This window comes from Ananas comosus, linkage group 17 (genome assembly GCF_001540865.1).
Source record: "Ananas comosus cultivar F153 linkage group 17, ASM154086v1, whole genome shotgun sequence".
NCBI classification, from domain to species: domain Eukaryota; kingdom Viridiplantae; phylum Streptophyta; class Magnoliopsida; order Poales; family Bromeliaceae; genus Ananas; species Ananas comosus.
The window spans coordinates 694736-708909 of NC_033637.1; the positions used below are offsets into that span (position 1 = coordinate 694736).

General features: G+C 37.6%; 2 protein-coding genes and 1 long non-coding RNA gene across 3 annotated transcripts; all 3 read right to left on the reverse strand.

Annotated features, from left to right (window-relative positions):
* On the reverse strand, nt 1-1245 carry LOC109722717. Its single transcript, XR_002219532.1, has 2 exons — nt 356-1245; nt 1-248 (listed from the first exon to the last, which is right to left on the reverse strand). It is a non-coding gene; the product is annotated as an uncharacterized LOC109722717 (long non-coding RNA).
* Nucleotides 1279-2558, reverse strand: LOC109722715 (NDR1/HIN1-like protein 12). Its single transcript, XM_020250831.1, has 2 exons — nt 2007-2558; nt 1279-1874 (listed from the first exon to the last, which is right to left on the reverse strand). The coding sequence occupies exons 1-2, from the start codon at nt 2300-2302 to the stop codon at nt 1544-1546; spliced, it is 627 nt and encodes a 208-aa protein (XP_020106420.1). The 5' UTR covers nt 2303-2558; the 3' UTR covers nt 1279-1543.
* Nucleotides 11121-13796, reverse strand: LOC109723299 (NDR1/HIN1-like protein 10). Its single transcript, XM_020251624.1, has 2 exons — nt 13778-13796; nt 11121-12147 (listed from the first exon to the last, which is right to left on the reverse strand). The coding sequence occupies exons 1-2, from the start codon at nt 13794-13796 to the stop codon at nt 11369-11371; spliced, it is 798 nt and encodes a 265-aa protein (XP_020107213.1). The 3' UTR covers nt 11121-11368.

Here is a 14174-nt window from a genome sequence, read left to right on the forward strand (position 1 = left end):
TAAGACAATGATCTTAATCTATTAATAGGATAGTAGCTAAATTCTATATATACTATCATTTCCTGTCTTACAGCCAAAAAATTAAATAAAATCCTCCAAACATCTGACATGGATTAATCCTTTGGAAACAGCTCAGTCCTGCAGGTGATCGGTGCTAAACGGGCCCCATCCAACGAGCCAAAATTTTGCAAAAGGTTGATGTTAACTTCAAGCCACCTCAGCGATTCTTATTGCTTCTAGATGGCCACCTTTTAAAATGCCCAGCATCAACTAATAAAAAATTTCAAAAGGCTACAGTGATGTTTAACTATGTTTTTGTTATTTATTCCTTAATTTGCTTGTTAATGGCGATTACCACTATGTATGCACTGCTGGTTTAATGACACCAATGCAATATTCAGATCTCAGCGTTAATAAGTTGTTGGAGGATGAACTCAGCACATGGAAGATTGAATTCACCTGCACATAATTTACTGATCACAACATTTCGCAGCAGATACATGCATGTATATATCAACTTCAACACAATAATTAGAAATTTGGATTTCCGTTATGCTCGAAAGATGGGCTGAGTTTTGTTTTTTCCCTAAAAAGTACCTATTTTATAATTTTTTATACAATACCGCAATTTCTACAAATCTCATGAAAAGTTCTAAGTGTGGGTCCGAAAACCAATACAATCTGCTCCTCGGGAAAAGGTGTCAATCAATTGCGCGAGATAAAAAAATAATAATAATAAATTTAGAAGCCACCATTAGATTGCTGGAAGAATTGACTTACAAAATTCAAAATGCATAATAGTTATATTAACTGACAATTAACTTGGGATTACTGTAATACAAAGCTTTCTCCATTTTCTTATCTTTTCAACTACTATTCCCACTAGTAAAAGTGTCTTTTTAGTTTCCTTTTTTTTTTTGTGTACTTCTTAAATTATCGTCATCAAACCTATATATATCCACCATTACTTTTCCCATCTCCCTATGGTGATTAACCATAAAAAGGAATTAAAAAAAGGTGCCACGTTGTAACGACATGAGTAAACGACGTTATGTAAGGCTTACACAGCAAAACTGAAAGCAGGAGATCCGTTTAATTAGACGCCGTCGCTGCAGAAAAAGCCAAAAATTAGCAGCTACTAATTTTAATTCCTAAAACCTGGCCCTCTTTTAATTAGACTGCAAATTTCATATTCACAAAATACTAATGAACAATTAACATGAGATTACAGAATTTTGCTCCATATATATANTATATATATATATATATATTCCGCACTTTTCTCAACCACAAAATTTCTTTATTTCTACGGCTTTCCCTCCTCCACTATATCAATGTACAATACATAATTCACCTTATTAATTATCCGTCCACAAGCAAAATCCTTTCCGATTAAATAAAAATAAAAATAAAAATAAAAATAAAAACTGACGCGCAACGGCGTTAGCAAACGGCGTCAATTTTAGGATGAAGTAAAAAAACTAACTAACAGGTAACAGTAGAACACATGGTATCACCGGAAGGACCTGCCGTTAAATCAGAGTCAGACGTCGACGCTGCAGCCGGTCATCTGCTGGAACTTGAAAGACAGCGCGGCGCCGCCGCTGCCGTCGCCGCGGGTGGAGAGAAAGGCAGGGCAGTTGACGAAGAGGTGGTAGTGGCCGGAGATCCAGCTCCCGACCTTCCACCGTATCCGGCCGTCGATCTTTACGTGCACCAGCAAGAACCCCGCCGCGCAGTCCTGCTGCAGCGCGTCCGCCAGGTACGGCGCCACCGGCACGGCCGCACCGTAGAGATACGGCGACCACACGTCGATGTCGTTGTGCCCCTGATACACCGGCGGCAACACCGACGACAGCGTGATCTGCTGATACCTGTCCAACATAAAATTTATAGTTCAAAATACCGTTCTTATCCATGAATAAGACAGATCGATGGATATAAAAAAGAATTTTTTTAAAAAAAAAAGAATTGCAGTTGTTTAGCAGGTTAGTTAAGCTGATTACTTGTAGGAGGCGTAGACGTCGACGCGGTCGTAGTAGATGCCGATGTGGTCGTTGGGGTTGCGGGAGGAGATGGTGACCTGGATGACGGAGGAGAGGATGTTGTCGGGGGTGGAGAGGTTGAGCTGGTAGACGGAGGCGTCCTGCAGGTAGAACTTGGGTTTGGTGGGGCGGAGGGCGAGCCAGACGATGAGGATGATGAGGAGGACGATGATCACCAGCCCCAGCAGGCACGCGAAGGCGCGCCGGTACATCTTCTGCCGCTCGCACTCGCCGTGGTTGCCGCAGTCCTTCCCCATCCTTGTAACTGCTCAATTATTAGTTGATTAACAGCTAATCGATCGATCACTACCTGTTCAGTGAATCGAGCACTAGTAGATCGATTAATTTTAGCTAGCGCACAGGGTTGATTTTGAGTGTTTTTGTGTTGGTGGTGACTGGGAATTGAGTGCTAGGATTAGGTAGGAGATAAGAGGGGGAAGAGGCGAAGGGGGAGGGGGAGGGGGAGGGGAAGGAGAGATAGGTGGAGAAGGGAGTGGATCGAGTGGATTAGTAAAATAAAGTTGCTAGGTTATATAGTGTGGAAATTAACTCGATCGAGGTGGAGATGGAGATAGGAGAGAGGTACGATGCACCGCAGGAGATGACCAACTTAGGCTCATTTTGGTCTTCTGTGTACGTAAAAACGTGCTATTTTAATAGTACTGTAACAAAAATAACTTTATTAATTACAGGGTTTTTTTTTTGGGTGCATTAATTTCTTTCTGAGTTTTGGTAATGAAAACAGAAATTTTTAATTATCTTGTACTACTGGTCGGATAATTAATTTTTCATTTTCATTCCTGCTATAAAAGAGTTTCGATTTTTTTTCTTTTGATTTATTGCATAATTAATTGCATTAGACTAGAGATTACCACCAAGCCTCTATTATCTTTTCCTTTAGAAAATAATATTTAATTAATGAATCCCGTCATTTTAGTCTTCTCCAATATGCATCTCCATTTTTTTTTCACTTTTGATGAGCCTAAAAATATAATATATCTGATAAAATTTTTCAAATTTAAATTTTGAACTCAAATCTATAAATAAATATTAGTATATATCAACTTTCTATACTCTTAACTAGATCTTAATAAGTAATTACCAAGTTTTTTTTTCTCTACTTTTCATAAGGATTTGTAATTAGTGATTCGTCGAGGCAATCATAACACCCTCACATGATTGACAGTTAAATAAAAGAGCTATAAAAATATAAGCGCACATTAATTAAGAGATGGCTTGTGTGGAAGCGGGGGATCGTAGAGCCAATAGGGTGGTCACGTAGACAAAGATGTGGCCAAGTTAAAATCATTTTAGCGCTAGAGAATAAATTGGGCGCATCATAATTAAGGTTCAATTTACCTAATAAATAGTTAACATCTGTGTCTTATTTATTTTTTATTTCACTAAATGCGCGTTTCATTTTATATTGCACGGTCATTGCGAAGTCAACGAGTTCCTTGGATCTCACACTAAACTATATACAGGTTTGTTTCCAAGCAATTAAACTCGAGTAAGTTCATACTACCGTAGCAATCAATCATTGTGCACGCGGTGGGTGAGATATAACAATGTATACGCATCCATCAGCTAATGCAAGTGGTGTGTACGTTGGAGATGATGTTTCGACCATGTTAGGGCGAATTTTTGGACGTGTGAGTGTGCAGGATATGAAGGACTGAAACCATGTCAAAAATTAAGATAAAAAAAAAGAGAGTTTAATTACGACGCATACGAGTATGTTTTATACTTTTATACGTGGTATTTCTATTTCTATTTTGTAAATTTGTGGGTGATAATTAAGGCGGTGTGTTGGGTGGGTGGTCGGAGTCCGCGTCGCGTCAAACAACGACGTAACCGCGACGCTTCCGCACCGACTGTTTCTGCGGCCGAGAATGAAAAGGGGGATGACGTGGCGTCGGATGAGCGGATGGTTCTGGGTGTCACGGAATCTTGGGTTCGGTAAGAGAACGTGACCGAGCCCGTACGAGGCTTATTCTTTATCTTCGACGCTAGGGTTTGGTCTCAGTTTGGTTTTGGACTGTGACAGTGGAACATGCTGCAGCACTGCTACGAGGAGATAGCATGAATTTTTTTTTTTTTTTTTTTTTTTTTTATAACGAAGACTTCGTGCAATAATTGTATATGAATTCCTGTTTTCAATTAATTGATATATGAAATACAGAAATAAATAGGAGGATCATCATATTTTGCAAAATCACAATGCTCCTGAAACTTACACTGCGGTATACGAAAGCATCCGTACTAAGTGATTTTGTCCAATCAGGTCATCATCTAAGCATAGATTTATTTCTTCTTATTTTAATATTTTGGACTTTGAATCATATTTTACTACGGTAACGAGCAAAAATACTTTCGATCTCTACCTCCATCACCTTCACAATCCCTTGATTTAACAATCGCAACGTATGAGATGGCTCATACGAATCATTAACACCACAAGATTTTAAAAAAATTATAAAAAAAAAAAAATTAGCATCATACGCATATCAACAACATCCTGTGGGAATTTCTCTGCACCGCACCTGGTGTGAGATTGCAGTTTGCGGGAATCTTAAAGCTGTTGAAAACTCTGTTGCTGGAGCCCATAATGAGATGGCGTAGGGTGAAGTATGGACCAGCGAATAGTACGTGAGACTGTGTGAGCAGTGAGCTAAAGGGAAAGAGAAGCACCTCCCTCTTCTGTCTCTCTCTCTCTCTCTCTCTCTCTCTGTACCTCTTTATTATTTAATTTTGTACAATCCATTAATGGCGACTCGCTACCAACCTTTGTCCCCATTTTCATTATTAAGCCCCGTAACGCACGCCACATGTTCTCCCACCCCTTAATTTGGCTATCCACGATTTCTCCACAAATGTCATATCTCCATATACAACCAACAAATAATTAACCTTGTTGGTAGATGCTTAATGATTTTGTGCTAAACGCACCAACTTACTGGCGTGTCACGCGCATCCCTAAGACCTACTATATATAAGCTGCTGGGTTAGTTTAACACGATCATGAGAAGTTTTTTTTTTAAAAAAAAAAATATTAGTTACGGTTTGTTCTCTTTTTCAAATAAGAAAGATGTTAAGAAAAATATAAAGATAGTTATTTTTTTGGTGCATTTTTTAGTTGGCAAAAAATATGTCATGGCGCGTGCAGTTGGAATACAGTGTAAACTAATTTATAATTTAATAAAAACTATAGAAGGAGAATTGGTAGTGCATTCAATTATGTAACATTTGAATCCAAATAGAATAGAAACGAAAGCACCAGACAAATAAGGCTAACAATTTTTACTTTTATTTTTTTAGAGATACGTAGCACATTACCTGTTTTGTTTATTTCATTTAGAAATAAACTTAGCTAGAAATGTGAATCAACTAGAATTCGAACTTGGATCTCAGATACCAACTACCAAGCGCTTTGCCACTTTGCTCTAGGGACGGTCGGTCAAGCTAACAAAATTTTAAGAATAAGAATAAAAGGAAAGGACAATGTGAAAGGAGAAAAGAAGAAACCGCGGTCCTCAAGATAACACTAAAAGCCGGGAAGGGGCTTCCTCCAACCACCGTTGCAGCTTTTGCTTCCTCAAACCGCCTTAATGGACATCGCATTTGAGAGTAAAATAAGAAAGAACAGCTTTGAGAAACAGCAGCTGAGGCTCGTATGCCCACGATGACTCCAGATAGTACTAAGCAAAATGTCCTTACAAACACGTTTCTAATGAGCATATATATGCTTCCCTTGGGCATGCAAAAGCACTTCATAAATTATCTCCTTACTCCAGAATAGTAGCAGTAACAAAAGAGACAAAAGACAATAGGAACAGTAAAAACCAGAGAGCAAAGAATTTCTCAGCAATACACACCTTTCACTTTCACTTTGCAGTTTCACCTAGTTTTGTGCCGTTATTTGTAACTCTTTCAATTTGAAAATAGTTCGGAATTGGTTTATACGTCACTTTTAAGTCTTTCTTAATTTACTTCAGTTTTCAAACCGTGTTGATACAAAACCAGTTAAAGTCACAAAGATACAGATAAAACAAACCATTTCTTCTTACATATCGACTCCGACTTTGACTACAAAAGCAGGATGATTAAAATTTGAAAAGGATAATGATGATTCCAGAAGAATCCAACGAAAAGTGCTTTATAGTGTTAGCAACTTTTAAGCGTCAATAATATGTCAAACATCGATCGCAAGCTTTAACGGATGGCTGAGAAATTTGGTAAAATGTACCTTTAAGAAGGCATTAGCTACCTTTCGCTATCATATACACTTTGCATAGAATCCAATGCCAAAGGAATATGACTAAAGAGGTTGCAAACAAAGCAGAGGCCAACAAAATAAGTGCTTAATTAATGAGAATGACATGATACGATATTCATATGTTTTGTTTATTACAATCAAGTTGTTTTAGGAAATTCAGAAACAGACTAATACAATGCTTATGATAAAGTTAAAATACGGAGGATGAAAAACAGAATTCGATAAGAAACTTAAGATTATTAACCATACAGATTCTACAAATAGAGTAACAGATCATACTAATATTAACCATCTCCTCGTGAAATTCTACAGAAGAAAGCTCTCTTCTGCTACCAGCATAGAATTTAGAATTTTTCAGTTCCCCAGCATTCAATAAAAAATCAACTTCTATAGCACAAATATAAATACAGTTTATTTCACAACAAAGAGATAAGCTAAAGAAATGCATTAAAACTTCAGGCAAGGCCCACAGATATATATATTTTTTTAAAAAAAGCAAAAAAATTTTAGGCGACCGGCTAAAGGCATGATCTTCTTGGCAGGGCATGTTGTTTTGCCCTGATGATGTTCAATCTAGGCCGATCTGAACAGAAAACTAGGTATGGTTTGAAAAGAACAACAACTCGTTTTGTTTTAAAAAAGGACATACCATAGTTCCAGCTGCCCTTCTAACGCTCGCCCAGTAGTGCAATTCGAAGATCATATTATAAGTTTGGATCTCTCAATTCTACAGGTAAGCTAAACACAAACAAGTAAAATGATCTATACAGCCCCCAGTAATTCATATGTAGTATGTAGTTCGACTGGAACAAGAATTAACTTCACAAGCTTCACATAAGTATACTCCCCGTGCTACAACTCACAACTCCACTACAGCTTTAAATTTACACCAGTCAACTGTCATTCACACTCACTTTCCACTGAGAATTAAAAAAAATAGCCGAAAGGTGAATGGCATTCTTATGGTTAGATGTGTAAGGCGACCCGAAGCTAGTTCTATCTCTATCCAGCTTGTATGTTCTGGAAAAGGAACCAAAGGATAAGGTGCTACACATAACACCAGAGGCCAAGACAAAAGAAGCATCAGGACCCACCTATTAAACACCACATACCTTACTCCAAACAATATCCTTATGTATCTCCCATCCATATTTCATCAATCATAACCACCTATTAAACACCACGTTCCTTCTCAAGCTCATGGTCAAGACACCCACAATATCCCAATCAGCGTGGTTAATAAAATAAGATGCTACAAGGACATGAAAAGATGGTAAGGGTACATGCAAGTAAGCAGGAATGTTTTTCCATTATTAGCAACTCTATTGCAATACAATGCAATTACTCCCTGTAATTATCATCCATATCTGTAATCACAGTAAGGAACCATAAAACTTGCATTTCATGACTTCCATCCATAGATATCATCAGTAACTGAAAATAGGTTCCATAACACAACAGCATATATATACCTGCATGTGTTTACTCATTTTATCATGAAAAGATGGTGAAAACATGGCCCTGATCTAATTTTGATAATTCAGTTCCCAAGAGTAAAGATCACCTTAGCATACTGCAGAAAAAGTAAAAGCTATGTACTGAAAAGAAGCCAATTTATGGTGTCCCAATTCACAATCTGACAATAAAATGCCCTCTTAATGGTTTTACAAAGATCCATCTACTGGCCAAGAATTTCAAACAAATAAAAATAAAAAATGTAGCCAAACATTTTACATCTCCGTACTTTCCCTTCAGCATCAAACTTCTGTGAAGAGATTTGGCATGTTAAAAGAGAAAAAAAGTGCTATTTACAGAGCCCCCACGACAAAATAGCACAACTAAGGCTTAGTTTGGTATTGAGGTGGATCTAACGCTATTAAATAGAATGGAGTTGAGAAAAAACATATAGGAATATGCTTCTACGTTCTCCGATGGGACTATAGAAAATATATCGTAACTGACTAACCGTAATATGTGGAACGCAATATTACGTACGGAAACAAACAAGGTATTTTCGCATCGTCGTTTCTCACCGCACGTAACGCAATGTCCCCGCAATCCCAAACGAAGCCTAAGTAAAACTAGCTCATCTACAAGGAGCATAAGAAAAGGTTCAAACGCATAAGGAAAATGCGATACTTGATTGTATGAACTTGGATTGTTAGTTCAAGCAACAACCAAAACAATCTCAAATATTTTAGAACCCTAATCATTAGAGAAAGGAGGTTAAAAGATAGTCAGATACATGAAAGGGCAGTAAGCTAGCACAGACTGGGATTAGTTTCCTTATTCTACTACAACCACCAAATTTTAACACAGAATGTTCTACGAATTCTTCAATTTTGTGTTCACGAGTAAAAAGCTGCTATTGATCATCTGCAAGTCTGAGAACTGATTCTCTTTTTGTAACAGTCAATCAAGATATTTCTAGTTCATAAACCATAAAGGTACACACAGCTAATGCTTCTGAGATACTCATCTAATCATCTATGGACACGTTACAATCTGCAAGCAAATAATAATTGTTGTTAAGACAAACAAAGAGCTTCTTATAAGCTCAGATATTACAATCTTGTCTTATTAAGTTCGACTATGATCCTTCAATTTAACTAAATTATTTGACTTCTGCATCTCAGAGATGTAAGTGTCTAAGCAGAGCAATCGCAATAGCAGTTCATTATCTTACTTATAGCTAAAACTGTTCAGAGTTCAAGTCTCATGACCAAACTATTATTATGAAGAGAAAATATTGTTCTTTAGGATCCCTTCAACAATGTCGGATCAATTAGGAACTCCAGTCAAGTTTTCCATAACAGCATAAAAGTATTATTCACAATTCTATTGAAAACTATAGGGTTAATTTCTTCAATACCCTCCTGAAAGGTTGTAATTTCATAAATACCCCTTCAAATTGTAAAATATCATTGGTGCCCTTTTATACATTAAAAGGGTTTAGACGGACATTTGCAATAAGAGTTATATGTTTAGAGGGGTAAGAATGATATTTTAGAGTTTGAAGGGGCATGCATGATACTTTGAAGTTTTAGAAGGTTATGTTTGAAATTGCCCCAAAAGATATATAACATAAAGTGAACAACATCCAATAGCTGGGGCATCAATTGAATGAGATGCTATTTTCGACTTACTAACCGTCCTCCTCTCAAGCTCCAGAAATTATGTTTCTTGCATCAACAGAAACTTGTTCCTCGAAGTCAACTTCTATATGCAACAACCATAAATGTCAGCTCAATCCATATTTCAGCAGATGTTCAACTTTTACAAAGAATACCATAATAGTGTTTCCATTCCAACTCAAAATGCATCCCCTAATAACCAACGTACAATAGTATCACCCAGATCAATGTCTGGAATCTACCCAATTGAAACCAACCTATAGAGGCAATTTTAAATATCTGACATTCATTGCAAATAAAACACCTCAAGTTTAGTACCGTAGAAGGAGTAAAGCTGAAATACAAAGGATGGAACTGGATGCCTCAAAAACAATAAAGGCCAAATATCAGCATGGGATAAGCGAAAACCACACAAACAACTTTAGCGATTAACAGAGACAACATAATGCAGAAGAGAATGACAACAACTTAAAAGAGAGGAGAGAGTATGAAAACATGCGCAACAACTTTAGAAAGGAGAGAAAGTAAGAAAAACAAAAGGACCAATTATAAACAAAAAACCAAAGCAAAGATATATTTGTCACAAGCATAGAAACATAAGCAACAGGCACGGGTGAGAAGGGAAATCCCTTATATGCAGGTGTCAAGTTTGATTTCATCAATTTGTTTGTGTGTGAAAAAATAAAAGAAAAAAAACCAAAACAAACACAAGCAATTGGTATTGGCAGTTTTATCAAAATCTACATGCAAAATAAAGTAAGTTATCTACAAACATAAAGAATAAGAAAGGTGTTCAAGTAAGACAATTCACAAAACAATGGGAATAACTTATCTTTACTGTCCATTCCTCAATCATCAGATTTTAAGTTTAAATTTCAAATTTTAAATTTGATATCTCAATATTCAAATTTTAAATTTCAAATTTTAAAAAAATATTTTTAAATTGAAATTTAAAATTTAAAATTTAAAATTTGGAATTTGAATTTGAAATTTAAAATCTGAATTTAAATATAAATTTGAATTTAAAATTAAAATTAAAAATTTGAGTCTAAATTAGAATCAAATTTCAAAATACAAGTTTAAGCTGCTGCTGATTTTGGTCTCTAAAATCAAAAAACTAATTCTAAAAATCAAAAGCAGATTTTAAAAAAAAAATATTTACCAATAGCCCTACTGAAGGAAAATCACTTTTTGCCATAAAATCACTTTCCATAATGTAGGCCAAACACCCACATATTGCATCGCCATTTCATATGTTTGATAACAAGATCAAACAGAGAAACAAAAAGATGACATCGTCAAACAGGTAGACAAAAAGATGACATCCTCAAACAGAGACAAAAGATGACAATCAACAATCACTATCCGAAACATCACAAGTGCTTTAGGTCATTAGGTTTCTTTGAAAAAGAAACACGAAAATGAAAATAAATTGTGGCTAGAAACGAAAATGAAAATATATGGATAGACACCAAGGACACAGCCGGGCAATGCAACCTAAAATGGATACTGATATCAAGATTAGAACTCGCTTATAAATGGAATCAATCATTTAGAACAACCCAAACCTGTTGTATCACACTAATTTCGCCACATATTTGTGACCCTGAATGAAAAACCGCTCCCACTTAAATAAAATAACAACACGAGCAGGCAGAACAACAATTCAACAAAGAGGAACACGGCACAAAATGCTTAATCTCAACAATTAGGAGTTGTAAACAAGCAGTTACTAATTCCGTATCTACAGGGCAATTTACGAGGCGCAACAAAGATTAGCAATCTTTTGTGCGTTAATCATGTCATAGTCTAGTAAAACTGAAACCAAATGTACCCGATTAGCTCTACCATTGATCCCATACAGCTACGAACTAGTAAAATAATCGACTACAAAAACCTATGCATTCGCTTACTCAAAGATAAACCTGGCACTGCTTCGGCGACCCCAAGAGAGATCCCAAACTAGCCGTAGAGTTATTGAACCCAATGGAGACGTCCTCGCAGTAGACCCTCATCACGTGCCGCCTCGTCCGCCACCCACCCGAATTGAACACCGCCCAGGAGAGAACCCTAAACTGGAATCTAACAGCGCCATTACCGTGGGATCGATCCGAGTTGATCCCGTTTGTGACGTCGCCGCCGACGTATTCGCCCGCCGCGACGAGCCGCGCGTGGACGGTGGTGACGTTCCCCTTGCTCTGGTAGAAGGGCGGGAGCGAGGTCTCGGAGATGGTTTCGCCGCCGTAGACGACGGCGGCGCGGACCCCGTCGTACTGGACGCCCATCTTCTTGTTAGGGTTCCGCACCGTTAGGGTTACGTCGAAGTCGGCGGAGAGCTGCTGGGACGAGGAGGAGAGGTTGAAGGAGGAGACGGAGGCGGAGGAGACGGAGAACTGGGGGAGCCGAGGGCGGAGAACGAGCCAGAGGATGAGGGTGGCGGCGCCGACGACGACGAAGAAGGCGATGGCCACGGCGAGGAGGCGGCGGAGGAAGAGGGTGTTGGAAGGCCCCAAGGCGGAGGTGGATGCGGCTGCGTAGGCCGGTGGATAGTACGGCGGAGGCGCCACGGGCGGCGCCGCCGCGTGGCCCGGTTGGGGCGCGTAGTAGCTGTAGGAGTTCGCTGCCGGTGGCAGTGGCGGCGCCGCCGTTCGGGCCGACGGCCGGGTAGCCGGTGACGGGGGCTTTGGGATCGCTCGTAGAGCCCATCGTGCACGCGAGAGATAGAAGAGAGAGAGAGAGAGAGAGAGAGAACGAGAACGAGAGAGAGAGAGGGGGTAGAGAGAGAGAGAGAGAGGGTCGAAAGGGGCTTTTTTCTTTGTGTTATATTCCCATCCCTTGTATCGAAGGAACCGCGTACAGTAACGAAACTAGCGCGTATAAAGAAAGAGCCTCGGATTAGAAGCAACGGCGGAGATGAATAAGGATTCTTTTGGAATTACGGGAAGGTTGCGTTTCGTGCGGTGAGAAAGTACGTTAGAAAAATATTCGATTTATTTCGGTACGTAATATTGCGTTTCGCATATCGCGACGAGTCGATTACGATATATTTTCTGCTGTCCCACCGGAGAACGCAGAAGTATATCCATATATGTTTTTTCCTCAAACTCTATTTTATCTAATAACGTTAGATAGGTCTCAATACCAAACTAAACCTAAATCACCAATGCGATCTGTGAAAAATTGCTCTGCTTTTCATAGTGAAAAATTGGTCTGCTGTCCGGATCTCTTAGGAGGCCCTAGCTGCCTCCAACATATACGCTTAATTCATATTACTTAATGAATGAAGTAGACAGCTTCCTACCTATTTCTCAAAAAAAAAAATTGAAATGTTAAAAATTTTTATATATATATATATATAGAGAGAGAGAGAGAGAGAAAGAGGAGTTGTTAATATATTTTAAATTGTTTTCACAAAATTAAACGTCAATATTAAGACTTTAATTATAAGGAACAATTGCTTATATATCTCTGAAAAGTTTCTAACTTTTCGATTTACCTATCTTAGAAGGCTAATATTGAAAATATCATTTCTACGTTCCAACCAATTTCTAATATACCCCTAGAGTTAAAATTTGTTAATTAACTTTGTCATCTCTGTAAAATTATTATTTTGCCCTTTCAAATATACCTTTCCACCATCACTGACTTTCTTATTTGCTCTTAAAGTCAGGGACATAAAAAGTATTTTGACTTTTGGTCTTTTCCAATATACCCCTCTACCGTCACCAACATTTCTTATTTGCCCTTAAGTTAAAGGCAAAATTAGTATTTTAATTTTTTTAACAGATATTTCACTCACGTTTAACCCAAGTTAACTTAATAGGAGATAACTGCGAAAGTATTTTGCAATAACGATGGAACATATGAGGGGTATTTTAGAAAGAAAAAAGGAACATATGAGAGATATTTTAGAAAGAAAAAAAAAGTGAGGGTAAATCGAATATTTTCAAACATACGAGGGGTATATACGTAATTATCTCTAATTATAAAATACAAAATGCAGGCAGATAGATACACCGAGTGCATGCATAATTTATTTTTATTATTATAGATATTACAACCAATCAGATGTAGCAACATACCAGGTTGCAGTTGATGTATACACCGTGGATTATAGATGATGTGTTGCTAAAATTAGGTGGAGGTGACAACAGATAATAGGCACGCTCCAACCTCCACAGCGAAGTGTCCAACGCTTGTTTGATATTATCAACGTAAGAAGACTAAGATATGAGATATTTTTTTTATAAAAAAAGAAAGGAGAAAATATAGATTAAAAATTATAGATGGTTGAGTTGTTAAATACCTCGATTGGGTAAGACCTGTCCATTCCTCGTCCATAACAGCGTTAGAGCGAGTCATTGACAACTATTAAATTCTGAGGGGTTCTACTTAGTTCTTTTATTAAGAGAATCAGCAGCTGGGTATTTAAAGCTTAAAACAATACAAAAAGAACTACTACAATTGATAGTTTACTGAATAATTACTAACATAATCTTTGTCATTTTGCTTGTCTTTTATTTCTTTACATTTTCTTTAGAGAAAAGAAATATTTTTGAGTTCCGCTTTAAGTATCTTTTACGCATTTAATGCATTTGTAATTCCATCTCACAGCATAAATTAATCAATATTCTTAGCATCGCGTGTGTCGCGTATTAGTATCAAACTTGATAAGACACAATAGAGGAGAAAAAAAAAAAAGGTAGAAAAAAAAGAATG